This window comes from Anomalospiza imberbis, chromosome Z (genome assembly GCF_031753505.1).
Source record: "Anomalospiza imberbis isolate Cuckoo-Finch-1a 21T00152 chromosome Z, ASM3175350v1, whole genome shotgun sequence".
NCBI lineage: Eukaryota > Metazoa > Chordata > Aves > Passeriformes > Viduidae > Anomalospiza > Anomalospiza imberbis.
This window is the reverse complement of record NC_089721.1, coordinates 34,661,834-34,688,609: the sequence shown is the minus strand read 5'-3', so window position 1 is coordinate 34,688,609 and position 26,776 is coordinate 34,661,834. Positions and strand designations below refer to the sequence as shown.

Sequence of the window (26,776 nt, the reverse complement as noted above, 5' to 3'; positions counted from 1 at the left end):
GAAAATATAACTGGTTTTCTGCATCCCTCATTTTGCAGTCCATGATGAAACACAAAATTACTCTGAAAAAAATCTGCAAACTAAAGGGCAATCAGTCTCCATACAAATCTTACATACTTGGCTGTGTGACAAACTTAAGAGTTCTAGTTGGAACTGACATACAGAGATCATCTATTCCCATTACCTCACCACTTCAGGGCTGACCAAAAGTTAAAACAAATTAAAGGCATCATCCAAATACCTGTTAAACACTGACATTCTTAGGACATTAACTGCCTGACTAGGAAGCCTCTTCCAGTTTGAAAAACATCCATAGTAAACAAATGCTTCCTAATACATCTGAACCTACCCTGATGCAGCTCTGAGCTGTTGCCTCATGTTCTATAAATGGATCTCAGTAAGAAGAGATCAGCAGCCCCCTCTTCACTTCCCCTCCTCAGGAAGCTGCAGAGAGCAAGGAGGTCAGCCCTTAGCCTCCTTTTCTCCAAACTAGACAAGCTCAAGGCCCATAGCAGCTCCTTACAGGACATTTTTTTCAGTCATTCCATCAGCTTTGTTGCCCCCTGTTGAATGTACTCAAGGACCTTTACAGAAGAAAATGACATTTGTTCTTTATTTTCATGCCACTCATGACTGCCCAGTGTTCCACTCTATCTATATCCCTCTGTAAGGCCTCTTGTCCCTTGAGAGAGTCAGCAGCACCTACCAGTTTACTACATCAAATATTACACCGATATTAGGTCAAATATTACTGCAGAGTACTGTAGTCTCTGTACTTTATAATTCTTTATGAAGAATAAAGCCGTGATCCACCATCAAGAGTTAGAATGATCATCTCTCTGGAGTTAAAAACAATGGTATGTCATTCATTCACTCACTTTATATTCTCATTTGAGGGTACTTCTGGAAGTTCCACAGTTATCATGCCATCTAAGTTGGTCTTTCCAATGAAGACTGGCTTTGTGCGAAGCACGTCTGGGGCAGTCTTTGCGGTTACTCTGTGCTGAAGACCCCCAGCACTATTCCCTCTGTTTGTCAGGACAAATGAATATGATGTCTCTGGCTTCAAGTTTGTGATCAGCTTTTGAGTAGCACGTCCATCAACCTCCATTTTCCCATCATCATAAAGGATCTAAGTTAATACACAAAATTAGTTTTGGTTACTAGGAGAAGGAAAATGATGCTGTCACACTGAATTCAGGAATCGACCTAGCTATAAATTTAAATAATAAATAAATTTTAATTTATTTGGGTATTTTAGGGTGTAAATCAGTCCTGAATTCACTACTGAAAATAAACTTCTCACTTTCAGGGTAAAATAAAAAAGTACTACATTAATATAAAGCAAGGTAAACATTCTTGAAATCCAATTTCACTTTTTCAAAGTAAGCAGCTTTTCTTGAACCCAGAATTTATAGCAAGGTACTCTTGTTAAAAGTATCTTGATTTTTTCATTCACACACCTTATTTAGAAAGGTTTTTGTACCATTTAATTCCTAAAATACTGTTCTTCACTTGCCTGAGATGACACAAGTGATTAAGAATGAAGCAGAAGAAATTCCAGGCAAGACTGCATGTTACACTGAGTCTCTGTATCTGGATACAGTTATAGCTAGTGGAGTAAAAGAATTGCAAATCAAAAACATGCTGCTGTACACTGAGGAGGCAAAACCCAAAATGGTACTCAATTGCATTTTCAATTTAAAGGACTAGAAAAAAAAGAAGAAAAAAATTGTTTTCTTCCACTGTTTTCTTTAACATACTGTTGTGGTGAATGAAAAATTAGCAATCTTAGACACAATGATATCCTCAATACATATTCATGATTCATGATCAGTAACCTACTTAATCAGGTAAATACATTGTCTAGTTTCTGTTATTTTCTCTTGTCAAAATGGAAAGTAACTTACTTTGAAAGGCAAAGCTGAATTATAGTTTTCTGGAATTTCCCAGGACAGCAAAACAGAAGTCTTCATTACTGCTTTAACATGAAAATTTTTTGCAAACACTGCTGGAAAAAAAGAAACAATGTATATAAACAACATCTTGGAGCTTAGATCTTGTCATTTTTCCACTGCTACTTGGGAGCTTTCCATTTATGTCAAAAATCAACAAGAATTCTATTTTCCTACCTGTTTGTTCATATTTAAATATGACATTTAAACTTGTTCTTACTCTTATCTAGTGCAACTCAATACACACATTTTCCTTACCTGAAAATGTTGTGAAGAAGTTACGCCAGAACTTGCTTGGCAAGAGACAACTGAATTCTAAAGCATCCAAAACATATTAAGATTTATATACTTTACCTTTTGTGTTTGATGAACATATTTTTATGAATGGGCTGGTCAGTTTTATTTACACCTTCAAACACACTGATATCCAAAGACCGATACTCCTTTAAAGGTCAACGCCATAAGCAGACAAATCCTACCTTGATCCACGGGTAGTGTCCTGAACTGGACAGTTGGACTATATGGACCAGGCCCTTTGCTTGTGTGGGCACGTACTTTTACATCATAAGTGGTATCTGGTTTTAAGCCAGAAAGTGTCATAGTGGTATCAGGAGGAACAACAGGGAGTTCAACTGGCTGGTAAGCAACATTGATATCTCTGTACAAGATGGTATATTTGGTGATAATGCCATTTCTTTCTGCCAAGAGCGGCATCTGCCAAGTTAATTGAACTGATGTAGAAGTAGAGCTTTCCGAATGGAGATTTTGGGGAAATCCACTGGGTACCTCTTCAGGAACAGATATCTCTTTAACCATCTCCTCCCCAAAGCCCACTTTATTTCTAGCTGAGAGCCTGAAGACATAAGAAGCTCCTTTGTGAATGTCTGTGGCCGTGAAGTGATCTTCCTTCTCTGAGAACTCCATGGTCGTTAATGTATCCATGTCTTTGCGACCAAACTTCAGGCGATAACCCTGCAGCGGGCCAAAAGTTTCCACTGGAGGATGCCACTGAATTAGAGCCGTGTTCATCTGTGTGTGGCTAATCACAAGCCAAGGTTTGCCTGGAACTGTAGCACAATGTTATTTAAAGAGGAGAGATATAAACACAATTGCATGTACAATTCTTGAGGCTAGTTTTAGTAGCAGTAGGGATATATTTTCTCTTTCCTCACTCTTAGTTCCACATATTACTTTCCTAATGAAGAAACAGTCCCTGGCCCCTGCACTATTTAGTAATACAGTATAAGGAACTGCAACAGTAGAGACATTTACTGATTTTGTCTTCTTCCCTTACCATTATTTCTAAATACAGAGCATATTCAGAGGCACAGGATCTAGGAACACAAATCAAGAAGTAAAACTTCCAACAAATGTCTTATGAATGGTCCTGTCTCACAAATCCTTGTTTGCAAAAAAAAAAAAAAAAAAAAAAAAAAAGTACTGTCATAAGTTTTCATCCAAGGCACATTTCCTGTAAATGGGAAAATAATTAATGAAGAAATAAAAAGTTTCTAGATAAGTTTAACATAACTTTGTCATTATTAGTAAAAATGTAGTAGAAGTCAGAACAACCTTGCCCTCAAAAATCATTACTGCATAGGATAGAACCCTGTCATTGTAGTTTCCATGCACAAATCACTTCTGTCTCCATTCTTTTCGCCAGTGTGGTGAGGTAGTGCAGTTTGGAATTTAATATTTTCCAGCAAGGTTTTTGTGCACAGGGACTGGATTTCTTTTGAAGAAGGCTAAATTGGTAGCTTTTCTTAACCTATACACTACATACAGTCACAAGCTTAACTGGGACCCATTGGTCCCAACTGGTGATTTGTCTTTTACAGAAGTTCAGACTGCAAGTGTGGTATGGACATTGAGGAGGAATTGAACTGAATCAGACCAGATGAATCCTAATCAAGCCAGAAATGCCATTATACAATTTATATAGTGTACATTTTCAGAGTCTCAATATGAATTCTCATTTACTGTTTTTATTTAATTGATTAATTCATTTCAATTTATTCATATCCATTTGTAACATTTCATTTATATTTTCATTAATACCTCTATATCAAAAAAGTGTGTGTCTATTACAGTGATTTATTTAATAATGAAACATATCCATAACTATTTAGACATTTGGTGCTCATTCCGTACAGGTCAAGAGACCAGAATACTTTCGGGAGTAGTACTGCAATGACAACATGGTCTTCAACAAAGACTAATTAGTTTCATCTGCATTCAAAGCCATCTCATTTGAATGTAACTGCTGCACTGTGAGCTCTGGTTCCTGTATTTAGACACTTCAATAGATTTTACTACTTATCTTCAGTTCTCAGGCACCCAGCAAATCAAATTGTTACTGTCAGAAGGTCTAACTACCATTCCATAAAGAATTAGGAATAAGGAGGGAAGAATGGCATGCCTTGAAAAAAATTCTGCCTTTAGTAAGCTCTATCCTCATTACATCTGTCGTAAGTCATGACATTGCTTCTAATTTCGTAAGAATTATAGGCAGGTTTTATATAAATTTTCCAAATATCTTTAAATTTAAATGTTGAGTTCACCTGGCAGCATTATTGTGAAATATTGTGTTTTCCCACATTTTCTGCTGTGTAAAGAATATCTCTCTGATTAGTTCTGACTTTTCCTCATTGATAACTAAAAGACTTGGAATAAAGCGAAGTCTGTGAAGGACTTTTGTAGGCCATATTTTTTCTCTGTATTCTAACTATTACTGGCACCAGTGTAGCAGAGAAAATAATAGTTTACCTAAAAAGAATAATACCCCTTCAGTTTTCAATAGAGAGATTACTGGAAGGCGTAACTAAATTATTTTTGTACTAAATTGCTTTTTTTTTTTGTGTGTGTTCTTGTGGCAGACTTCACAATTAGAATGACATTTTAACCTCTGTGGTAGCTACAGAGAAAGGAAGAAACTAATATTTGCTCTTGGTCAGAACCAGGGAGCTATTAAAGTTTACTTATCCAATGAAATACCATGTAAATCCATGAAATACCATGTAAATTCATGAAATACCAGTAAATTTAAAAAATTGTCACCTTTTTTAATACTGTAAAGCCTATCTAATGTTGCAAAGAAGATAAATTTCTTTTTGTTTCCAGACAGCTGTCAGTTAACATTTACTTTCAGTATGATTTACTCATGAATATTACAGTCTTTTAGGACAAATGACAGGATTCTGTCCAGTTGTATATACAGTTGTGTCACCAAATAGTTCTGTCTAGAAATTTCTGATAATAATCTGAATTTTCCATGAGCCTAAAAGAAGTGAAATGGTCCATAAAATAAAATATATTCTCTGATCTAGTGAAATCCATTAGTAAATAGCAAGACATCTTTCACACACCCCTTTGCAACAGATGTTACTGCTGCAATGGATTGCCACCACAAGTAGAATTTCATGTAGGCCACCTTTGCGAAATTACCTGAAGAAACCTTTTTCTGTTAGCGGCTTTAAAGTACACCACTGACTTAATATAATCTTTTGTTTTTAAGCTGAAATCTGTATTTCAAGAGTGCTGTCCAGTATGAAAGCAAAAGACAAGTAATGGACAAGCTATTGTTCTATGAGATTCTTCAACTATTGTGACACAGAAGATAAAGGTCTCATTAAAATCTTCATAAAAAATTGTATGATATCCCTGACTAGTAAGTCTCCATTTTTATCAAGGTCTTGTTAATCATACATTTTGTAATTTCTGCCCCAAGTATTTTAATACATATTTTGATTTAGAAATGTTCAGAAACAATTTTTGTTCCATCTGATTTCAACAGTGAGGAAAGGAAACTGAACATAAGACAAAATCACATTCTTGAATAAAAATATCAACAGCGTTCAGTGACTTTACTAATAACTGAGTTACCATGCTATAGGCTTACGTATGTTTGGTGAATCTTTCCTGCCTGAAAAGGTAAATGATGCTTTTGTATGACTAACTGGACAGCTGAACAGTTACTTATTATCTGAATAACTTACAGATAGCTTCTCTAGTAAATGTTCAAACATCTGTTCTCCTCTCCTATCTTTTCAGGATAATCTCAGTCAATCTCATTTAAACTTTAAAAGTTAGACTAGAAAGTCAGATCCTTTTTTTTTTTAATTGTAGTATTCAAATAGCACCTTTCTAGGAAAAAAAATCAAATTGAAACTGAAAGTGAATAGGTGACTGTGTTACAGATCTACAACCCTTTGGTGTTAATGCATTGTTCCTTCCTTTGTGTGATGCATTCTCACAGAAAGTGAGCAGGAAGCTCTTGGTACTGACTCTATTCAATGTGTCATTTTTCAAAAATCTGCATAAATTTTTTTCTTATGAAAACAGCCCAAACACAGCAAGCTGTAACACAAAGTGAAGAGATTTCATACAGTCTGGAATGTATGAAGGCGCAGAATGGTAACTAGCTGAACAAACATTCTTATTCACAGGTTTATGCAAACAACAAGAACAGTGCAATATGTGTTACATTTATAGACATGCCTCTGATTCTCCATTGCTCTTCAATCAAGTTTATATGGGACATAGGATTTCTTCTGTCTTTTTTAAGTAGAAGCATCACAGTTCTTAACAGAATGAGACATGAACAGTCAATAAGGACTAAATGCAGTGAAACTTTAAGTTTTGCAAGCATATTTGCATCACCTATATTTGTGTCTAGGATCTAATAAAATCACAATTTATATAAAGCTGTTTATTTAAACTGGGAATTGAACTTTAAAAAAGAGTAATGGATCAAGTGCCTTTTTTTCTTAAATCAAGTTCCAATACCTGCCAGAAATAGATATCACCTTTTTGTTCTCAGAATACGAGAATTCAGGAAAGATAAGAAGTTAGAAATTAAGTTTCAGCAATAGCCAAGAGTAATAACTAGAATGTATTCTAAGATCTGAAATGAAGCATTGCGCATCTAGCCACCAAGACTGGAATTTTTCCAAGGGATATAAAAAGAAAAGGATATAGGTGGTTTTGATATTAATATAAGATGTTTTCTGCATTCAATGTTTGTTTGAAAAATCGAATCAATCACTATAAATACAAATATGTATGCCTTTTGGATTTTATCTATTAGCATAAACAATACATTGTTATTCAGAGAGCATGTAATAGTGCTATATGTGATTGTAACAGAATATCCTTAATGGCTGCACTACAAACCCCCCAAAATGTACACAATACCTACAGATTGTGAACATCTGTAGGTAAGGATCACACGAAACCTGTGGTGGCATCAACTGGTTAAGCTATGCCACAGTGACACATTTAAAAAAAAATTTAAAATCATTCCTCATCTAAAAGCAGTTCAGTTCATCCCATCTGTGCTATCTGCTGTATTGGTTATGCAGTCAAGATATCCAGCCTTTAATAACACCTTAGATCAAACACAGAATGAACACAGTGGCAGGGTGAATTCTGCCCCAATTTGCTCCTAAAATTACCCCTGAATCAATATGGACTTCAGGGTTTCATAGGATGGAGTTTCATTCTGTTTTCCAATTCTCTGCTTTAATAATTACATTCTTCTGAGATAAGTTGTGAATGTCATACAGGTGCTTTCAATGCTTTTACTAACAGGTAGCAGTGTTGCTACTTTCACGAAGATCATAAAAACCCTTTACAAGTTTTTCAAATATCCTTCTGAGCTCCAAATTTCTATTTTCTCCTCTCAAAGAATTTGAGAGGAAAACACCAATTTTAGTGGAAGAGCTACTAAAAACTATAAAGTGACCTCATCTGGAACTAAGAAAGGGATAAAGGGAGTTACTGCTCTATTTTTATCTAAATAAATGAAGGTCCAAATACTGAAACAGAAAATCTTATGTCCTAGAAATGCTTTTCACACAACAGGAAATAGTAGGAACAAAACAGTAGCACTGTTTGGGACAGGACTACTCCTCTGCATTTCCAAACAGTAGGAACAAAACAGTAGCAGAAAAAGTCAAAGGATTCATTCAGAGCTCAATTTGTATATAAGTATTACCTGCACCAGTAGTAGATACAAGTTTGGGTTTGCTGCGCGCTCCGTCACCTTTAGTTGTATAGGCTGTCACAGTGAAAGAGTATGTAGTTTCAGGCTGAAGCCCAGAAATTATAATTTCCTAAGATGAAAGAAAATAAAATAAGAAAAATTGATTTAAAATAGATTGTTTGAAGGGAGAATGCAGAGTCCTCTAGAAATCCCATTTATATTACACTTTTGAGCTATTGGCAGTGATAGCAAACATGTGAGTGCACCAACAAACTGTACTATATGAAATGCTTGATAATGCAATTTCACTCACTTAAGCAATAAAGCACAGCACAAATCTAAACAGTATACTTCATGTAGTTTAAAGAAAAAGGCCAAAGGCTTAGTGGTGTGAAGAGTGAAGAAAGTCTTCTGATATACCACACCTGAGGAATACTACTGATGTTGTGAAACTCATGCACATGTAGATATGAGAAACTCAGTTTAACTTAATCATTAGCAGGATATCTGGTATAGTTGTAAAATGCCTAGTAAGAAAAATGTGTGCATTTACATGCACACTTTGTAAGTAATGATAGTTTAGCTGAACAAAAAAGCCTTGTTACTTCCATAACCTGTATCACTGGGTAGACTACACTTCTCAACATCTGAAAGGACTTCAGAAACAACTAGCCCTTCAGATCTAAAAGAGCTATGTAAAAGAATGCTAAAATCTGGTCAGAGGAGAGATCTGATGGCCCTCAGATGACAGCAGCTACAAAACAAGTAGCTCTTCAGCTAGAGCAAAGTAACAGCAACAACATCAAAGTGTAAATATCAGAGCAAGAGGGTATCTTTTCATATGTGTGTGCACGCACATGTATATGCACACAGAAGATGCTCAACAGTGTATGAGAAATGTACTAAACCTATGTCCTGCTATGGGGACAACAAGAGGAGTAAATTTTGACACTCATAATATAAATAAATCTTATATGTAAATATAAAAGGACAGTATTTGGAGGTCTGATGGGCCTGGAGTCCCCAAATTCCAGCCTGTAACTATTGGACTACTCCTTTGCACTTTCATATGGCTGAATGAACTTGCACTATATTTCAAATGCTGCCAGAGGGATGGTGTATTTATACATCTAGAATAAATAGCAAATGTGCAATCACACATCCCTCAGATGCAACAGCTATGAAAAGTTAACATAAAAATCATGGGCCAGACTATTAAGAGTATATGGATTTTTCCAGATAGTGGATATGAGTCTAGTAAATATGTAATTAGAATTCAGCATTGTATTTACAGTCAGTTATTAGCAATACAGAAATAATTAGGTAATGCTCAGAATGAGTGGGCAAAATAGCTCAAGTAAAAAAAAAAAAAAAACCAAAAAACTCAAACAACAAAATGAAACAACACATAACCATCTATTATCAAAAGACCAACCTCCTAGACTCGATCTCAGAATTAAATTGAACTGTAAGGCCAAAATCAGTAAGAAAGACTTCATATCTTTCATAAGAAAACTGCACCTATTACTACCAGAATTAAACTGTAAAAGGCAAAAAAACCCAGCGAAAAACTACAAAACAGAAACAGTTAAGAAGATATTAGCCTCATCTAAAACAACCAGTACTGCATGGTGTAAGAACTATGGCTACATGTAATGTTTGAATGTGTGGTTTGGCTACAGAAAACATTATTACTTAGGTATAAACACTGCAGGGCATCTGGCTTTCCTCGTTGCATGTATTTATTTATACAAAAGAAAGCACAACTGACTTCTACTTTCAGTTACACAAAAAAATTTAACCTTAAAATAAATACAGAAAAATACAACTATTGGTATGTAACTCTGAACCACTTCTGTTTATTTTTCTAACATCTTGTAAAGAAGAAATTGTGAGGCAAAGTTAGTGACAGCCATCAAAAAGATGAAAATACAAATCAGTGCTGTACATTTTGACATCATGCTAAACCCCAGAACAGGCAAGCAACAGAAACCCTACTCTCCCTGGGGAAAAAAAAAAAAGAAAAAAGAACAACAAAGGAAAAAGGTGTCATAAGAGAAAACCCTTGATGTTAGGAACATGCATTTGTGTAAATGAAAAAAAAAAAAAAAAAAAACACCCTGCAAAACAAAAACAAACCCAAAGAAAGCAACAAAAAACCCCTAACCCAAAACAAAACCATACAGTGTTACAAGCAAGAAAGCAAGACAAAAAAATCTCAACCCAAACACAAAATGTTTTTTTGCCCAATCAAAAAGTACTTACATGTTCAGCAGTATCATCATATTCCCACTAATTTACAGTAAAGGAAGTCAAAAGGAAAAACAAAAGAAATAAGGAGATTTGTAGCCTGGTTGAGATAAAGTTTTCTTCTTTATAATCAAGTGAGTATGAAAGATGTCTGAAAAAATCATGTACAGTTCGAATTATCCATGTAGAATCACATGAAATTTGGTTAATGAAATCAGGCCAGGCATTTTTAATTCCATTTCTGTTTTCCCTAAAACCAAGCTACTTCCCTTTCACTGACAAATAAAAGAAGTAATGAATCCTCTTGTACCATGACATACTATTTTAAAACAGTTTTTTTAAAAAGTTACCAAGGCAGAATGAAAGGCTATCTGGTATATTTAGTCATGTCACCAGTCTATATACTTCAGTCTCCTAAACGAATTCAATGCATTAAGTCTTGAAACCACACAGATATTTTACCATCAAGGTCTTCATACCGGCACAAGCCTTGATCACATGTATCACAGAAGTATTACAGGCAGAAAAGAGTGGTGGGAAGAAAAAGGAGTTGACTATCCTTCCTGAAACAGTGGCAAGTGGCTGGTCAAAGATAACCTTGACAAAAGAAGAAATACAACTTTTGCCTTTTGATATTTGGACTCTAATATCTCATCTAGTCTCCAGTTACTGAACTTCTAGTGTTTAAAATAATTTTAATCCCCTAACAGACAGGTTGAAAGTAAAAATTTGTGAAAAGGAGAACCACAGCACACTAGCATGTCCTTTTCCATCTCCTCTCCCTTTTCCCTTTCCCTTCCTACTTCCTGAGCTACTTTCATCTTTGTCTCCACTGAATTTAAACCGTAAGAACACCATGTTTTCCAAAATAAGAAAGTAAGTACTGGCAGCAAAGTCCTTCAGAAACAGACATAGTATTTTGCAAATAGGGTCATGAGCAAAATGCAGGTGTAGCAGACGTGTTCTCCAAAGAGGTCTCTGCAAATCTGAAAATCAGAACCAGAACTGAAAAGGGGAAAAAAATACTGTATTTTTACCCCCTCTATTTGTTTACCTGTGTAAAATGCTTACAAAACAGATTTTACTCTTTGATTTAGGCTAATAATTTCTTTTTATTGCCAGTCAATCCAGTCATAAACTGTGAGCTAGCAGTGAGACATGTATAATGGATAATAGTTTCCCATAGGATGACTCCTTCCGTGTCAGGAGCCTTGGAAATCTTAAGTTTTACAGAGCACTGGTATATCTCAATCATTAAAATCCTAGTTTGAGAAGCCTTTTAAACTGGATGTTTTAATTATCTCATATTCTCATAATTTCAAAAATAGATGGGAAATTTTGCAATATAAATAACTACAAACCTATTCAAACTAAGTTCCTCATTTTATTGAAGCTCCTGATATGAATAATGGAAAGTATAATACCTCAGTGGTTTCCCAAGTTACATTAAGAACATTAATTTATTGTGAAATGTGTAGTAAGGTGCATATAAACTAATCGGAGAAACACTGTAACAAAAGGCTAACACAGGCTTCTAATGATCCTTGGCTCTCCACTGAAACACAGAAATAGGAGATGGGCGGATCAGGCCACGCATCTTTACTACACTGACTCTGGATCAGATCGCCCTGATACTTTAGAATTTCAGAGTATAAGTTAAGTCTCCCAGTTTAACAGAATCAGAACAACGACATAGCCTAGCATTTAGCTGCAGATCAACAGAGAAGAAAGCGTCTTGTTTTGGCCCAAAAACCTTTAAATTTTTTCTGAAAAAAAAAGGTTTTAAAATAGAGACAGAAAATGCTATCTGGTAAATAGAAAGAAAAAAGACCCTCAACAACAAAAGACAACTCTTTGGTAAATGAAATGTTTTCACTGTGACCTAGAAAAGAATGGAGTGTACCAATTACCTGTGCATCCGCCAGCATGATGTCTTTTAGCATGGGCTGACCCTTTGGCTCTCTGTTCTCCATCCTGACGTAGTGGACCTGGTACCCTCGTATCTGACCGTGCTGCTTATTGGGCACAGGCGAGCGCCATGACACTTTAACAGCAGTAGAGTTGACAGCCTCTACCTCGACTTTGCGAGGAGGACCACTAGGAACTGGAACAACATCATTGGACAGAAGAGAATTACAGCCACCTGTCCCACCCATGTCTTTCACTTTTTTTATAAGAAAGGGCAGACTCACTATGTTGTCTTTGAAGAATACAAATCATTCAGCAAATGAAGATGCTCAACAAATCTGCTCTACCTTTCAGTGAAAAGATCAAAAAACATGACTGATGCAAAAAATGGAAGAAAAAAGAGTATTAGAGAAATAGAAAAACATGTAAAAATGTACAAAAGCCAAGGAAGATGCTTTGAGATTCAAAGCATTATAGTACAAAGGGAGATTTTAATCACTGAAATAATAATACTATAATAAAAACAAAACCACAAAATACTAAAAAAAAAAAGTTTCCCTTTTTTTTTGTTTGTCGAGTTCTATGTTTTATTTTGGCTTGTTTTTTCCTCAGGATAAAAAGCAGGCTGATTACAATGCTGTCTTCTGTCACTTTCAAGAATGGAAGAAAAGAAAATGTGTGGAGCATCAGTTTTCCAAGATCAAAAAACAAAACTTTTAAAAAAAAGCCAACACAAAAAACCACAACCCAAAAAAACACTCAAATCAAAAACTACAATATGGAAGAAGAAAGCAGTTAAAAAAAACCTAATCAACCAAAAAACCAAGACCTGAAAAAAGGTTTATACACATAACTGTTTAAAAATGTCAATGACTGTAAAATCAAGGAAAAATCAGGAAGTTTTTTCCCCTAGGAGTTACTTTTCATTAAAGGAGGAGAAAGAAGGGTATGTATGGGCTCAAAGGAGCAGCAGATTCATGTCACTTGCACAAAAATATTTCCTGATTAAAAAATACAAAAATACCAGATAGAAAAATGGTGTAGAAAGAACAATCTTTGAATAAAAATCTCAAAGGGTGATAATATCTGGTTATATTTGGGAAAAAAAAAAAAAAAGAGGAGCAGAAAAAATAGTTAGCCTACACAAAAGACAGCAGATGACAGAGTCATAGAGGTGCAAACTGATGTAGTGGAGGCAACATACCATCTTCATCTGTCCGAATCAATACTGCTAAGCTCTCAGGGCCAGGTCCAACATCAGTGTGAGCAGTCACAGAGATCCGGTACTCAGTCCACTTTTCCAGCTGTTCCAAAAGGTACTGGCTACTGTCCGAGGAAATTCCCAAAATTTCATGGGGCTTGACATCTTCTCCATCAATTCCAATGTACTTGATAGAGTATGCAGTGATAATGCCATTCTGTTTTTCCACCGGTGGAGGTTTCCAACTTACCAAAATGCTAGTGGAGCTGGGGCTTGTGCAACTAATGTCTTGAGGAGGAGCTGATGGCTCTAATTTCAGTAGTGGGTTAAAGGAGGATTTGAGTGGAAGGATAGAAGTGATTGAAAAAAATGAACAAAAGAAAAAAAAATACATAAAAGATAAACAAATGAAAATAATAAATTAAAAAAAGTAGAAACTCAAAAAAGCAAAACGTCAGATAATCTTATGCACCTTGGCTTATTAACATGATGAAACTGAAAATGAACAGGCAAACTAAATGGTGAAAAAGGATCTAGGGGAAATATATGAAAATGAAGCCTCAAAATAACATTACCTACCTGTAATCAAAATTCTTCTTGAAATAAAACAAAAACGTGATACCTCTATGACTACTGATCTATTTTTACAATCTTTGCAATTAGTGCAAGCTATAACATTTTAAGTAACACATGATATGTATTTACTTACAAATTCTGACATCCCCTTCAAGTGGCTTTACTTCCTTAAGACAGAAAATCTCTTTTTACATAACTCCTAAAAACTTGCAATAATTGCTACAAATTGCTCCATAGGTTGCAATTTTTGCAACCTTTTCACTCTCATAAAATAATTACTGTTTTTTTGGTTCTTTTTAATGAGTCTGCCTGACACAAGTCAACCATAAATTACATTTAAATTGAAAGCATTTACTGAAACATTTACTATAGCTAACATACTATGAGCATGCAGTCCATAGAAGATGATGAAAGTCTTAGCCAAAAATTTACCTACCAGGAAAAAGTGACAGGCTTGCTGATTCTGACTGTAACTTGTACTTACCCTAGATCAGCTGTCAGTTTTATTTTTTTAACTCCTCTTGGAGACACCTTCACTAACAAAGAATTAATGCTACCAATAATGTATATAATTTCTACAGAAAAAAAAAATCTACCCCAAACAACGTGTAAAGAAAGCAGGTATTCATTTTACAAAATGAATTTACGAGCTCAACACATCAGACTGTGAGTTTCTGTCTTTGTTTCATCTCCTGTCACTAGTCTTCAGAGCACAAATGCTCACCTTTAGTCATTTGTTCTCAAAGGAGTATGTTAGCATACTTACATTTTCCAAGCTTCAGAGCATTTAAGCATGCATCTCATCCCACTGCTTTCAGTGAGGCAAATCAAGCACTGAAAGTTAGGTATGCATTTATGTGCTTAAATGCACTTTAACTTACCAAAATCTATGCTTACGAACAGATCATTCAGAGCACCAAAAAAAAAGGAGGCATAATTCAAACTCACTAGCAGAAGGAGGGGATGAGAACTGCTTTTCTATTTCTGCCCCCTGTCTTGTAAGAAAAACATAAATTTTTTGCACAAGATCTTTTTTCCCCTTTACATCCCCCTCTCCACCTTTTCTTCCCATTTCTTAAGGGAAAAAAGAAACAAACTGATACTTATACATACTTATAATAGTCACATCAAACAAAATTAAAAGAACAGAGAAGGCCTAGGACCCTGCTGTGACCTACTGCATTTGCACATGTATCTTTTGGTTCCCTATAGTTCTTTCTACAGGGATCAATGGCTTTTTACGCAGTGTAGTACACTGCTCCTCCAAAGGGAAGATAGGAGGGAATTTACTGCTATTTCAGTTAACTGGAGGAGGTGGCTGGAAGATCAGATGACAATTTACACATTTTGGGTTATTTTTACAGACTAATTCATTAATCAACTAGTCAAAAGAAATGGATCCCCTTCTACCATTAACTTGTGCAAGAAGTGAAACACATGTAAAATGTCCCTTAAGGGTCTTACAAAAAAGAAATAAATCTCTGCAGCATCTTCCTCTGATACCAAGATGAAAGGCAGTAGCACATTCTGGTGAATATTGCTAATAAAATCACAGAAGTTTATTAATTTTTAATCCATTATACTCTGAAAATGCAAAATATTGCAGTTATATAACTGAAGCTAATTTGAAGGCTACTTTAACCAGTTTTATTAGTGCATATATGTTTTTTCTTAATTGCAAATTTGAAAAAAAACTAATCTTTGCAGCAAGTAACTTGGATCGCACCACTGAAATCAACCAGACATGGTAACTATCTGAAGACACAAGGCTCAGAAAAACATAACATACTCTTATATGCAAGAAGAGAAAATGGCAATGTGCTTATATAAGGAACACATAGCCTTGGCTCCTAGATGTATGTTTCGTAAGCAATCTTTACACAATATAAGATAATAAGCATTCTAAATAGTTGAAATGGCTCCCAGAATAAACCAATACCTATTTCTTATCAAATTATTCATTCTGAATTACTAAACTGAAAAATTGCCTTGCCACTATATCTAAAACTAACCTTGTGTTACATGTGGGTTTTTTGTGCTTATTCCAAGTGCCTTGGAAATGCTTAAAGGTGAGTAGCACTGTGTCTCCAGTCACACTAATTGATATTAATACATAACATTAACAAGGAACGATAGTGTAATCACATGTCATGACTGCAAATTAAAAAGACTAATGCCATCTGAGAAACTGATTTTTCTGTTTTGAATTATCTTACTTTAAGAACAGGCAATTTAATTTAAAACAAATAAAAAGAGAACTGTACTAAGTTTTTCAACGACACATTGTAATGCAAACTTTCAGGAAAATATAACTTATCAGGCAAGAATAATCCTTCTGGACATCATTGCTGAATAGGTGATTGCTTTAGTTAAGTCTTAATTTAAATGTTTTAAGGTGTATATACAAGTCCCTGACAATTTTTTATATTTCTAAATGTTTTTCTTAAGGTGGAAATGACTGAACATCATAAAAAGCCTAGATTAAGAAAATTTAACAAAATTTAACAAGTTGCTAAGAAATATCTAGTACAGTCTGAAATATTCAACCTGATCCACCTTTTTTGCACTTTTTTGATACAAATTTTTGCACTTCCGGGAGATGCTGCAGAAACTACCTAGGAAATGTGCAGAGTAGGGAGGTGGAATTTTATTGGTTAAGGACTTTTATTAATATATACCGATTGCATGATACAACATTTCACCTTATTATAAAATAAAATTTCATTATGCCAATTTTATATTGCCTCCTTAGACACTGGTTTATTTGGGTTATTTTTTGAAACTTTGTAAAACCACTCATATATTAAGTTGATCACAGTACACCTCAAAATTTCATATTTTAAGCATTCTTTTGCTGTATCAAGCAACATGAATACTGTATTTTGTTTTTTTCTCTGTTTCTGCCTACCTGGGCTACTGAGATTAATAGAAACAAAGAGAATAACTATTTCAAGGAAAGACACCTACTTGACTGCATGGTTCTGGCTGAGATTTCTGCTGTTGAAGCACCCAGGCCTTGAGGAGACCGTGCAGCTAGGCGGAACAAGTACAGGCTGTTTGGCCTTAAGCCTTGCAGACGATACGATGTAGTAGGTTCAGTGGAAACCCGTTGCTGAACGCAGATAATAAGAGAATGTCTTGGTTAGTATTCCGAGACTCTGAATTCTATAAATATTGCCTGTATGCTTTTGTAGTGGGATAAAACCACAGAGAAAAACTTAAATTCAAGCAAATAAAGCAGACAAAACCAAACTAAACAAAACGAAACCCGAATGCATTTCTTCTGACAAACAGTAATAAACTATTTTTTAAATTCAACAGTTTAATGGGTGAAACTCAGAGCCACAAACAAAGCTTAACTGTTTGAGGAACAAATAACTACATACAAAGTATGAAAGGCTTTTCACAGAATACCACATGAAATAAGCTTTAGCTATAACTGTCTTTTACAGCAGTGATTTTGTAGTGTAAATTATCTTGGGTTTAACCTTGTAGTTAAATTTGTATTCAAATTATTAAAACCATAGTCTTCCACAGGTTAACTTATTAAGCAGCAGCCTGCATTCTATTTGGAAGTGAAATACAGACCTTACACAAAGTAAGCTTATGAATTCACAGTGTATGTGTGAAGCTGCAGCAAGGACTTGAAGGATGCTTCAGTTGAAGCATCAGCAAGGACTTGAAGATGCAAGAGAAACCAATGAGGCTGACAATCTCCTGTGCCCTTCTGAGAATCCTGGCTTCTTTCTTTTCTCTGTGACACCTGGTAATACGGCCTTTTCCCTACCAGAAGAACAGTTTATTCTAAAATTTATGGGACAAAAATGATAGATGCCTACAAACTGAAATTTTTTTATGAAGTAATGGTACAGAAAAAGTCTATTGCAGGCCTTAATCTTTAGAAAGAACCTCCTGTTTTCTTCTCAATTATTACTGAAAGATTAGAAAAGCTCAGGAATTCTCTTACACAATGGCACAGAGAAACAAAAATTATCTAAGGCTGAAAATAGATTTCAAAGTTCAGGTCTAAGTTCAAAAAAGTCTTAATGGGTCCATAAAATATCCTCAAATATTTTTGCTTCCAAGTCTTTATAGATAAATGGGCTCAGAGAGACATAATCAATGTCTGAAACTGGATGTAATTTCTGTGGAGGATTCATTGCCATCTACAGCAAAATTCCACTGGCTGGTAACCATTGACAACATTTTCTGCTGTTTACATGCATTCAGTCTGTCGGTAGGCTAACTGCTGAGCTTAACAAACCTAAATATCAAGGCATTTCTACTAAAATAGGTTCCTAAAAAATGAAATTTAAACCACTGCCACATTTTATGTCCAACTTATTAAAGATCATTCAAAAAATGTACAATATTGCCACCTACTTCCTCCCCATGCTCCCCATCTTTGTAAACCAGTTCATAGCTGGAAATGGTGTCAGACCGTGGAGGTGTCCAGGAAAGCAGTATGCTTGTTTCAGACTCAGGTTCTGCTTTGAAGTTCAACGGTTGACCAGGCACTAAAGAGAAGTTGAGCAGTACGGCCAATTATTTACTTGGATACTTCAATATTTTCAAATCTTCTAAAATGTTATCCAAACATGGCATGCAATATTACTTTCATTTATCTTACTGAACTTAAACAAATTGATTCACAGTACTCTGAAACAGAATTATCTAAGCACAGAAGAAGTTAAATGATACATTTAATTCACCTGTTAAAAATTACCAAGGATTTCAAAGAAATGCTTTTGCAGTGTAAATAAAGCAAACTGAACTGAAATGCAATTGAAGAGATGCCTGGTGATGAATACCAGCAATCTAAAAACCTATATGTGAAATGGCAAAATATATACATCTATATATTTGTGTGTGCATGAGAAAAAGCTAGAACATAGAGTATATGATTAGCTGAAATAGTCTAGAATAGTGTTAAAACCATTATATGCATTTCCAGACATGATTTTTTTTTTCTCAGCTCATAAATGAAAGACATTAAGCATATTCTGGTCTTTAAGAAGACACCCCCATACAAACCCCAGCTTGTTTAACTTGAAGTAGTTATAACCTAGTGAAGAGATATTAAGCTAATTTCTCATTAAGTGAAGTTTTCCCACCCTTTAATGACTGGTATTTTTAAGAATATAGTTGAATTTCTAGGGACAACACTTTCTAATTGCAAGAAGTAGAAAGCGCATTTGACTGCATTAGTCAGTAACATTCTCTGTTACATCCTGTGCAATGGTCACAGAAATTATCCAGACTAAATGCCATCCTAATTTTCTTCTTCGAATGTGAGGCAAATGATAAGGTTGACTATGAAAAGACAAGAAAACATAACTATATCATTGGATTGTGTACAATAGTTTTGGCACCCAAGTTCTAAAACATTTTTTAGAACTATTAACTTTCAGTTAATAGTTAACTTTCAGTTAACAGTGCCATTGATAAGGCATAAAACAGTTTTACACAGTATCTCTAGCTGTTTGAGAATAAAATGTGACATGCTCTCATTTTTTCAGGGGAAAAATTAAAATATGTACTTCTTAGCTAGCACACACTGAGAACAGGTGAAAGAAATAGGATGTGACAATAATGATGGTTTCATAAACATTTATTAGGGAAGAATTCTGTGACAGCATTACAAGTAAGTTCTTTTAGTACAGTGTAAGACCTAAAAACTTCAGAGAGTAAACTGTTAAAATAATTTTGTATTTTCATTTTTATCTTCCCCAGACTTCTACAGATTATTAATTTGATGAGAACACTGCCCTTGTGTATTCAGGTGCAGATTTAATATCTAACTTTCAACAAACAGAACCTTTATACATGAGGTGCATATTCTTCCAGTTCCTGGGTGGACTTTTTTTTTTTTTAAACGGAGGACTGAAAGTAAAAGGAGACCAACTCTTTTACAGGAATAAAAAGGGACAGGACTAATTAGATGTTTTTCTAAAAGGTGTCTGGTCTAAAAAGAGACAACTGCCAAGGTCCTGCAAAGTGCAAAGAGGAGATGATCCCAAAGCATGGGGAGCCATTAGAGGAAACATCAACTAAGTATTTGTGACATATTCTAATTTTGCAAGGAGAGGCTGCAGTGATGGCAATGGTTCAGCTGGGAGAATGGATGGCTCTCAACAGCACTCCTGGCAGTGACAGAAGGGATGGAAGAGATGTAGCCAGGCTCTTCACAGAGTGTGGCAGGTGAGAGGCAGTGGCACAAGCTGAAACATGAGAGGCTCAGGGTAATGCAGAGATGCAGCCAAGGCCCAAAGAGGTTGGACCGTACCAGCCCTGGGGCGTTTTACACATCAAGTGGGTGAAGCCCTAAGAAACTCAGTCTGACCCCAGAGCTGAGCCTGCTCTGGGCAGTGGCTGTGGCTGGACACATCTGCAAAAATCATCCTACCAGCCTCAATTGTCCTGTAGTGCTATGATCTGTACTTAATGTATAGATACATGAATTGTAGAACACAGCCAGGCAGTAATAGTAAATGATCAGTCAAGTGACTCATATGAAGGCTGGTACCATCTGTTATGATAAATATGGCAGCAGATGGAGAACTAAGGGTATTTCCTGACTCTTTACATGTTTTAAAACTCTCATTCTCCGAGTATTCCTTTCAGAAAAACCCAAACCCTTTGTCATCTTATGTCTGTAATTCTCAATCATTTTATAATACAAGCTGATGGCTAATTGGACTTTTCCAAATGTTGTTTGTCAAAATATTATCTTGCTTTAAAATGTAGTCTCCCCTCAGGTTTTTTAACCACAGTTAGACAACTCTGATGCTGTAAACACTGACAGAAGAAAAAGGTGACAGGGAAGTCTGCATTGTTCCAAACAAATAAGAGAAGATGATGAAGAGAGAAAACAAAACCAAAATAACAGAAACTAAACACACTTTATTGCCAATAAACTCTGGTAAGGAACCCAGTACCAAAGGAAAAGTACCAGTTAAGGAAGTAGAACAATTAACTTTTAAACCATTTAGGATTTTTATCTAGAATACACATCTGTTAAAAACATCTTCAGTGGCACATGGGAGCTAAGCCAAGCTGGAGCTGACAGAAGCTACTGGTCTCCTTCAGAGAGACATAAAAGCCTAGAGAAACTGCAAAGTGTATGCAGGTGGACTTTACTCTCTTACAGAAGTGTTTTTAATGTCACACATCAAATCTAACTCCACATTAGTACTGTACACAGGCACCCCGCTAAATGGGATGTTTTTGCATGAGCATTTTCTCAATACTGTCTTTTCTGTTTTGAGAGCAATACAAGAGTATATTAAAACCCCTAACTTCTGTGTGCTCCAAGTGTGTCTTTTCTTTCTTCTTAATATATCTTAGGCAGTACACATAACAAAAGACTACAATGCAATAACAAAACAAAGAAGGAAGTCCACAATACTTTTTCCAAAACCGCACATCAACTGCATTTTCACTTGCCTATTCCTCCATGTTTATTGCTGGATAACCAGGAACAAACACAGATTGCTGGACTTTGTCCTGCATATGTGGCTTTATCTCCATCCCTGATTAAAATGCCAGAACAGGATCCTAAAATAGGATCTCAGTAAGGCACTTTAGCTCCCTGCACAGCTCTTCAGCTGGCTGAGGCAACCAGAAAACTGCTCCAGGACCATATTGGGTTTGCAAGTGATAATGGAAAAACAGGAGAGTGTACATGATACAAAGACCCCCCATGACATTGCTAGGGTGAAATCCACATCTTGAGTAAAACTCAATGAGTTCAATAAGAAATCAGTTTTGCAAAGGACAATAGATCAATTGAGAGAATTTACAATCAGTCGGGAACCTAAAGGGACCAAGGATTTATGCTTCTGATTTCTCTGAAAGAAGTATGAAACTCTACAGAGGAACTCTAACAACTGAAGAGCTATTGTGCTCCGGAGTTTTTGCTTTGTAAACAATATATGTATTTTTTGAAATAACATAATAACAATATAATTTAAAAATAAAATGGGTAACAAGCAAAATAAAATGTGCACTGTCTAACATGCAAAATAGTATGTAGACTGTGCTCTCCCTGTCTCTGCTACAACTGAAATAACCTCTTTGAATGAGTCTGAAGATATCTGAGGTTTGCTGTATCAAACAAAGAACTAAAGTACTCAAAATAATTAACTACTATACATTTCAGATTTTTAAAAAAGCATAGTACATTATGTGAAAAGTAGTCAGAAATCCATAAATCACTTTATTCAAATATTATCTGTAACTGACATAGTGGGAGCCCAGACAATAAAATAAACATGTTAGTCAGTCTTAAAGACAGAGTCTACCAGGTCCTGTCTGAATGACTAAAGAACACAATGAAGAGATGAATTATCAGTGTGTGAAGCTAAGATCCTCATACTGAACTCATCCTGTAAGCACTTTTGTTTAGTATGACACTTAACAAAAGTTACCTGTGCATTGAGAGTCGGGGAGTTATTCAAAAGCTGAAATAGTCTTTCCTACCCGACCAGAAAAGTCCCTTGAGGGAAGTTTTAAAATTTAAGTCAGTTAAAAAGCTATCCTATACCTGGCCTCAGCATCAATACATGTAGGTATCTCAAAGGGGGGTGCCACAAGGATGGTGGCAGACTCTTTCCAGTGGTGCCCAGAGAGAGGATGATGAAGTGGCCATATACTAAACCACAAGAAATTTCTCCTCAGCCTGAGGAAGAGCTTCTTTATATTGAGCACTGGAATAGGCTGCCCAGGGAGGTTGTGGTGTTTCCCTCTCTGGAGACATTCAAAACCCACCTGGACATGTTCCTTTGTCACCTGCTCCAGGTTACCCTGCCTTGGCAGAAGGGCTGGACTGGATGATCTCCAGAGGTCCCTTTCAATCCTAAATTTCTCCCACCTGCTTTCTTGCTTTTTGAGTTTCTAGGTACATGCTCTCAAGTCTTTTCATGCAGAAGTCCATTTAATGAAATGCTGCAAAAGATACTAGGCTAGGACTGTGGAGTTTAAGAGAGATCACCTGTCTACATGTTCATGAAAAAATATTTGTTTGTCTGGTAAAGTAGCTAGCTTGCTACAAGACAGAACAGTAGTACTTCCTTGTTATCAACTCTTTCTCTGAACTTCTAATCCTCTTTTACCACAAGAACTCCAGAAACATTAATTCTGTTGAATCTAAGGCTCCATTTATGTGCCCTGTAAGTCAGATACTTGACCTTCTCATTACTATCCTTTTTCCTACGTTCAAAACATTACCCTTTAATAATTGTAATAAACCTTAGTCTTCAAATAATGGAGAATCCTCCATTTAAAACTAATAATATATTTTGTGTTTTGAGTTTTTTTCCACAGAAACATATGCTAACGGGTACACATTTATTTCCCTGAATATTTATCCATTTTTTCCCCTCTTTTTCCAGTAATCCACTATCCAATAGACCTTGTGTACCTCTCTCCTGTCTTTCTATCCCAGCTCAGAAGAAAAACAAGATTCACTTAATTCCCTTAGTAGCTATCCTCTCTTTGCAGGTTAAAAATTAAATGAAAACCCAGACCCAGACAGTTCAAAACTCTAAATTCTCTTGGTACACACAGATTAAAATCTGTTTAAGATAACATTTGTATGACCAGTTTAGAGCCCAGAAAGAAGTTATGAAAAGTGCATCCTGAGCAGCTAAACTGGACACAAATTTTGTTTTCTAACAAAGTAAAAAAGCAAGAACAAGAACAAAAGAAGTATCACAATAAAACTTCTATCAATCTTTCTTTATTCTAAAATTTGGTAAGTCAATTAACCCACATAATAGACCAGTCCTGACTCCATTCTCAACAGAATCTAATACTTTGGCCCAAAATGCAGAGTAAAGACTTTCTTAACTTTTGGAATTGATTTCCTTTTACTCAAAAGGCTCAGCTCCACAGCTTTTTTCTGATTACAGAATCTGTTAAAATTGGGTCTTTTTAACATAAAGAAAGCACTGCTGAAAACAACTGGGCAATATGACATGGCTTTTTCTTCAAATGCTTAAGAAAAAATACTGAACACCAAAAATATAAGTTTTCTGGGGGTCTTTTTCAGTGTTGGGTTGTCTGAAAAATATATCCATCTCTTCCCCTCAAACTATATGCTCCCAGTAAATATTTTAATTAAAAATCTAAATTTCACTACCAGCAGAGTTTCAGCTGACCTGCAAAGAAAGAAGACATTCATACACCCATTTCAAAAGAATAATTCTGCTATACTAAGAAAAAAATTCTTCTGAACAGTTTTTTAAGAACAAATTATTCATTTTTATAATCACTCTCCAAAGAACAGAATGCACTTAAGGCAGGAATGTAACAGAGCCTGTAAGCCACATATGTCAGCAGGATTTTCTTCTATATATGCTCTAATACCCCCAAAGTGAGGGTTAAGCTAAATATATATATATACAATTGCAGGCTTATTTGTTTAAAATAAAATCAACCAAATGTAATGAGCATCCCATTCCTACTTTAATTCTTTTAAAATGCTTCCATTAAATCCATTTTTCCCTGTCCTTAAATGGCATTTTATATTCACTTATATATTTGGAATATGTTTAATCTTGAGAGGTTTTAACTAAAACAATCGTATTCAGATGTACATTAAGCAAATCGGGAAGAGAAGGGCAAGGAAGGCATTTTTTTCTATGATGTTCACTGAAGAGAAACTACTGGATAGAGAGCTGGGCAAATCCTAGTTTTTGACCATACCCTGAACTGGACAACTTCACTAGACTTTTGTAATTTTTCTCTCTTTTACAACTCAAAACATTTTTATTTCATGTAAAAGTATCAGTGCTTAAATATGCTTCCTGTATGCCTCATTCTTTGTTTTCTTTCAATTTTTTTAACATAGTCACAATTAAACATTGAAATCATGTATTGAGAAACCCTCCAGCACTGCTAATGTTGTAATTTCTTCAGATTTCAACAGTAATCAGAAACAGATGGACATGCTTACTTCTCTGAAGTGACCTCAGAAATGTAACTTGGGCCACTCCAGCTGAGCCTCAGCGCTCAGTATTTTGATTCCCTCATCCTTCACTGGGGAAGCCACGGTCAGACACTTGCTAATCTAAGAGGTTTACAGTTGTGAGTGAAAACACAGATAAGGAGCTCAGTAAACATTCTTCTGGAAAAGCCTTATGCATGTGGATTCAATCAGAAGTCAGATGTCAATATAAAAACTAGTTCTTTGAAAATGGTTGCAAATGTCAAAATTAAACTATGGTGCATATATCGACATTTGCATGTGCAAATATTATAACTTAGCTGAGATACTGCAAAAGGAAACATTTAGATCTTTGTGCAACACAACACCTAGAACGATTCCAGGACAACACATCAATTTCTGTCTTTATTAAATGCATGTTGTAAAAATGCAGAAGTAAAAACTGGATGAAACGTAAGTCTCCAGTTATACTTTAGAGATCTGTTTTTAAGAATTTGAGGGATGCTAAATTCTGCAACAGGAAAATTTCCTGTCCTAAAAAATTTGAGTACTATTATATATTTCTAGGAAATCACTGGCCTACAGTAATACTTCATACAGCCTTCTCTAAACTGCTAGACAAAAGGACCTTTTACTTCTTATTGCTACAATAAAACACTTTGTGCAGTGTAAGTCTACCAGAGCTTCTCACTTTAGATTTCATAAAAACCTTTCTGCCATGTTTTTTACTTTGCTTCCTTGTCCTTTACTAATAAAACTAATTCATGGACCTAAAAGTTCTTGAACAGAAACAAAATAAACCTAACTGCAAACATAAATTGAGAAAATAGTGACCCTGCGGTATGCATTTTGTTGGGGCAGCTTTGATTTGACTTATAAATCCAAAATGCACAAACCTGCTTGCTTGAACCTACACAAGGTTTGTTGTATTTAATGCTCTCATGTTTTCAGTGTTCTCAGAATCTTACCAACTATTTCAATACCTATGCAGTACACATACATTTTAAATTTCTAAAAGCAATATTCCCTAGAGTGATACAGCATAGGAGAACTGCATGTTGCCTTAAGAAAACCCACCAAAACCCGCAAGTAACATCTCAAAAAAAGCTATGAAGAATTACTGACAAGTAGGTTTAGTGCACAGAGCACTGCCAAACAAAAGTTGTAAGATTTGGCCACCTCCAGGATGAAGGTCTCCCTGAGATTTCAGTTGCACTGCAGATATATTTCTTGACACTGATGAAAAAGAAAGTGTGATGGGGTAATAATTTCCACCCTGTAAACATAACCTGCACTGTGGAATTAAGAGAAAGGTTATCTGCAAAAACTGTCTGAATAAACTGGCTATACTTAAGGAGTTACTTTTTTTGCAACATTTTAAACTGAAAGTCTCTCTCTCAAATTTTGCTCATTGCTAGCTTACCTCCTGTTTGAGTGATGACTTGAATGTCACTAGAAAGTGGTCCATCCCCAACAGAAGTAAAAGCAAGAACCTTCACAGAGTACGTTTTCTGGGGTACAAGATTCCCAATAGTGGTAATATGGCTGTCAGCCACATTGTGCTTCATCCAACTGTTGACATGTTGAGTGGGGTCCATGGTGTAATAAACTCTATAACCTTGTATTTGCCCATTAGGTTCCTCTGGTTCTTCCCACTGTACCAGAATGGTGGTGGAGCTCAGCATACGGGCCTGTACATTGCGTGGTGCACTTGAAGGTGCTTGTTCTGAAGTCCTTGTTGACACAGGCTCGCTGGGTGGCCCTCGCCCAATGTTATTTACAGCAACTACCCGAAATTCATACTCTGAATATGGGCTTAGGCCAGCCACGCTATAACGTGTTGTGGCCACCCCATCAATTTCTTTATATGGCTCCTCGGAGTTTTTGGGTTTGTGCTGGATTATGTAGTAAGAAACTGGCTCAGGGTTTCCAGAATCCCAAGTCAACGTTATGCT

At 35.7% G+C, this 26,776-nt stretch overlaps 1 protein-coding gene and 1 long non-coding RNA gene across 3 annotated transcripts in view; one reads left to right on the top strand and one right to left on the bottom strand.

Annotated features, from left to right (window-relative positions):
• Positions 1–26,776, bottom strand: part of PTPRD (protein tyrosine phosphatase receptor type D) — a 1,172,008-nt gene that overhangs the window by 105,921 nt on the left and 1,039,311 nt on the right. Inside the window, exons 17-26 of the mRNA XM_068176134.1 lie at positions 26,245–26,776; positions 18,257–18,390; positions 16,841–16,985; positions 13,301–13,606; positions 12,099–12,292; positions 10,204–10,230; positions 7,951–8,068; positions 2,435–3,022; positions 1,911–2,011; positions 879–1,132 (exon numbers count right to left, since the gene is read on the bottom strand). The exon at positions 26,245–26,776 is cut by the window's right edge and continues 50 nt beyond it. Of these exons, the coding sequence (XP_068032235.1) occupies positions 879–1,132; positions 1,911–2,011; positions 2,435–3,022; positions 7,951–8,068; positions 10,204–10,230; positions 12,099–12,292; positions 13,301–13,606; positions 16,841–16,985; positions 18,257–18,390; positions 26,245–26,776 (2,399 nt within the window). The remainder of the gene's footprint in view (positions 1–878; positions 1,133–1,910; positions 2,012–2,434; positions 3,023–7,950; positions 8,069–10,203; positions 10,231–12,098; positions 12,293–13,300; positions 13,607–16,840; positions 16,986–18,256; positions 18,391–26,244) is intronic.
• Positions 2,907–5,584, top strand: LOC137464692 (uncharacterized). 2 transcript variants are annotated; one of them, XR_010994362.1, is made up of 3 exons: positions 2,907–3,010; positions 4,282–4,396; positions 5,470–5,584. It is a non-coding gene; the product is annotated as an uncharacterized lncRNA (long non-coding RNA). The 2 variants fall into 2 exon arrangements; XR_010994361.1 differs by having other exon boundaries at positions 4,282–4,423; positions 5,470–5,564.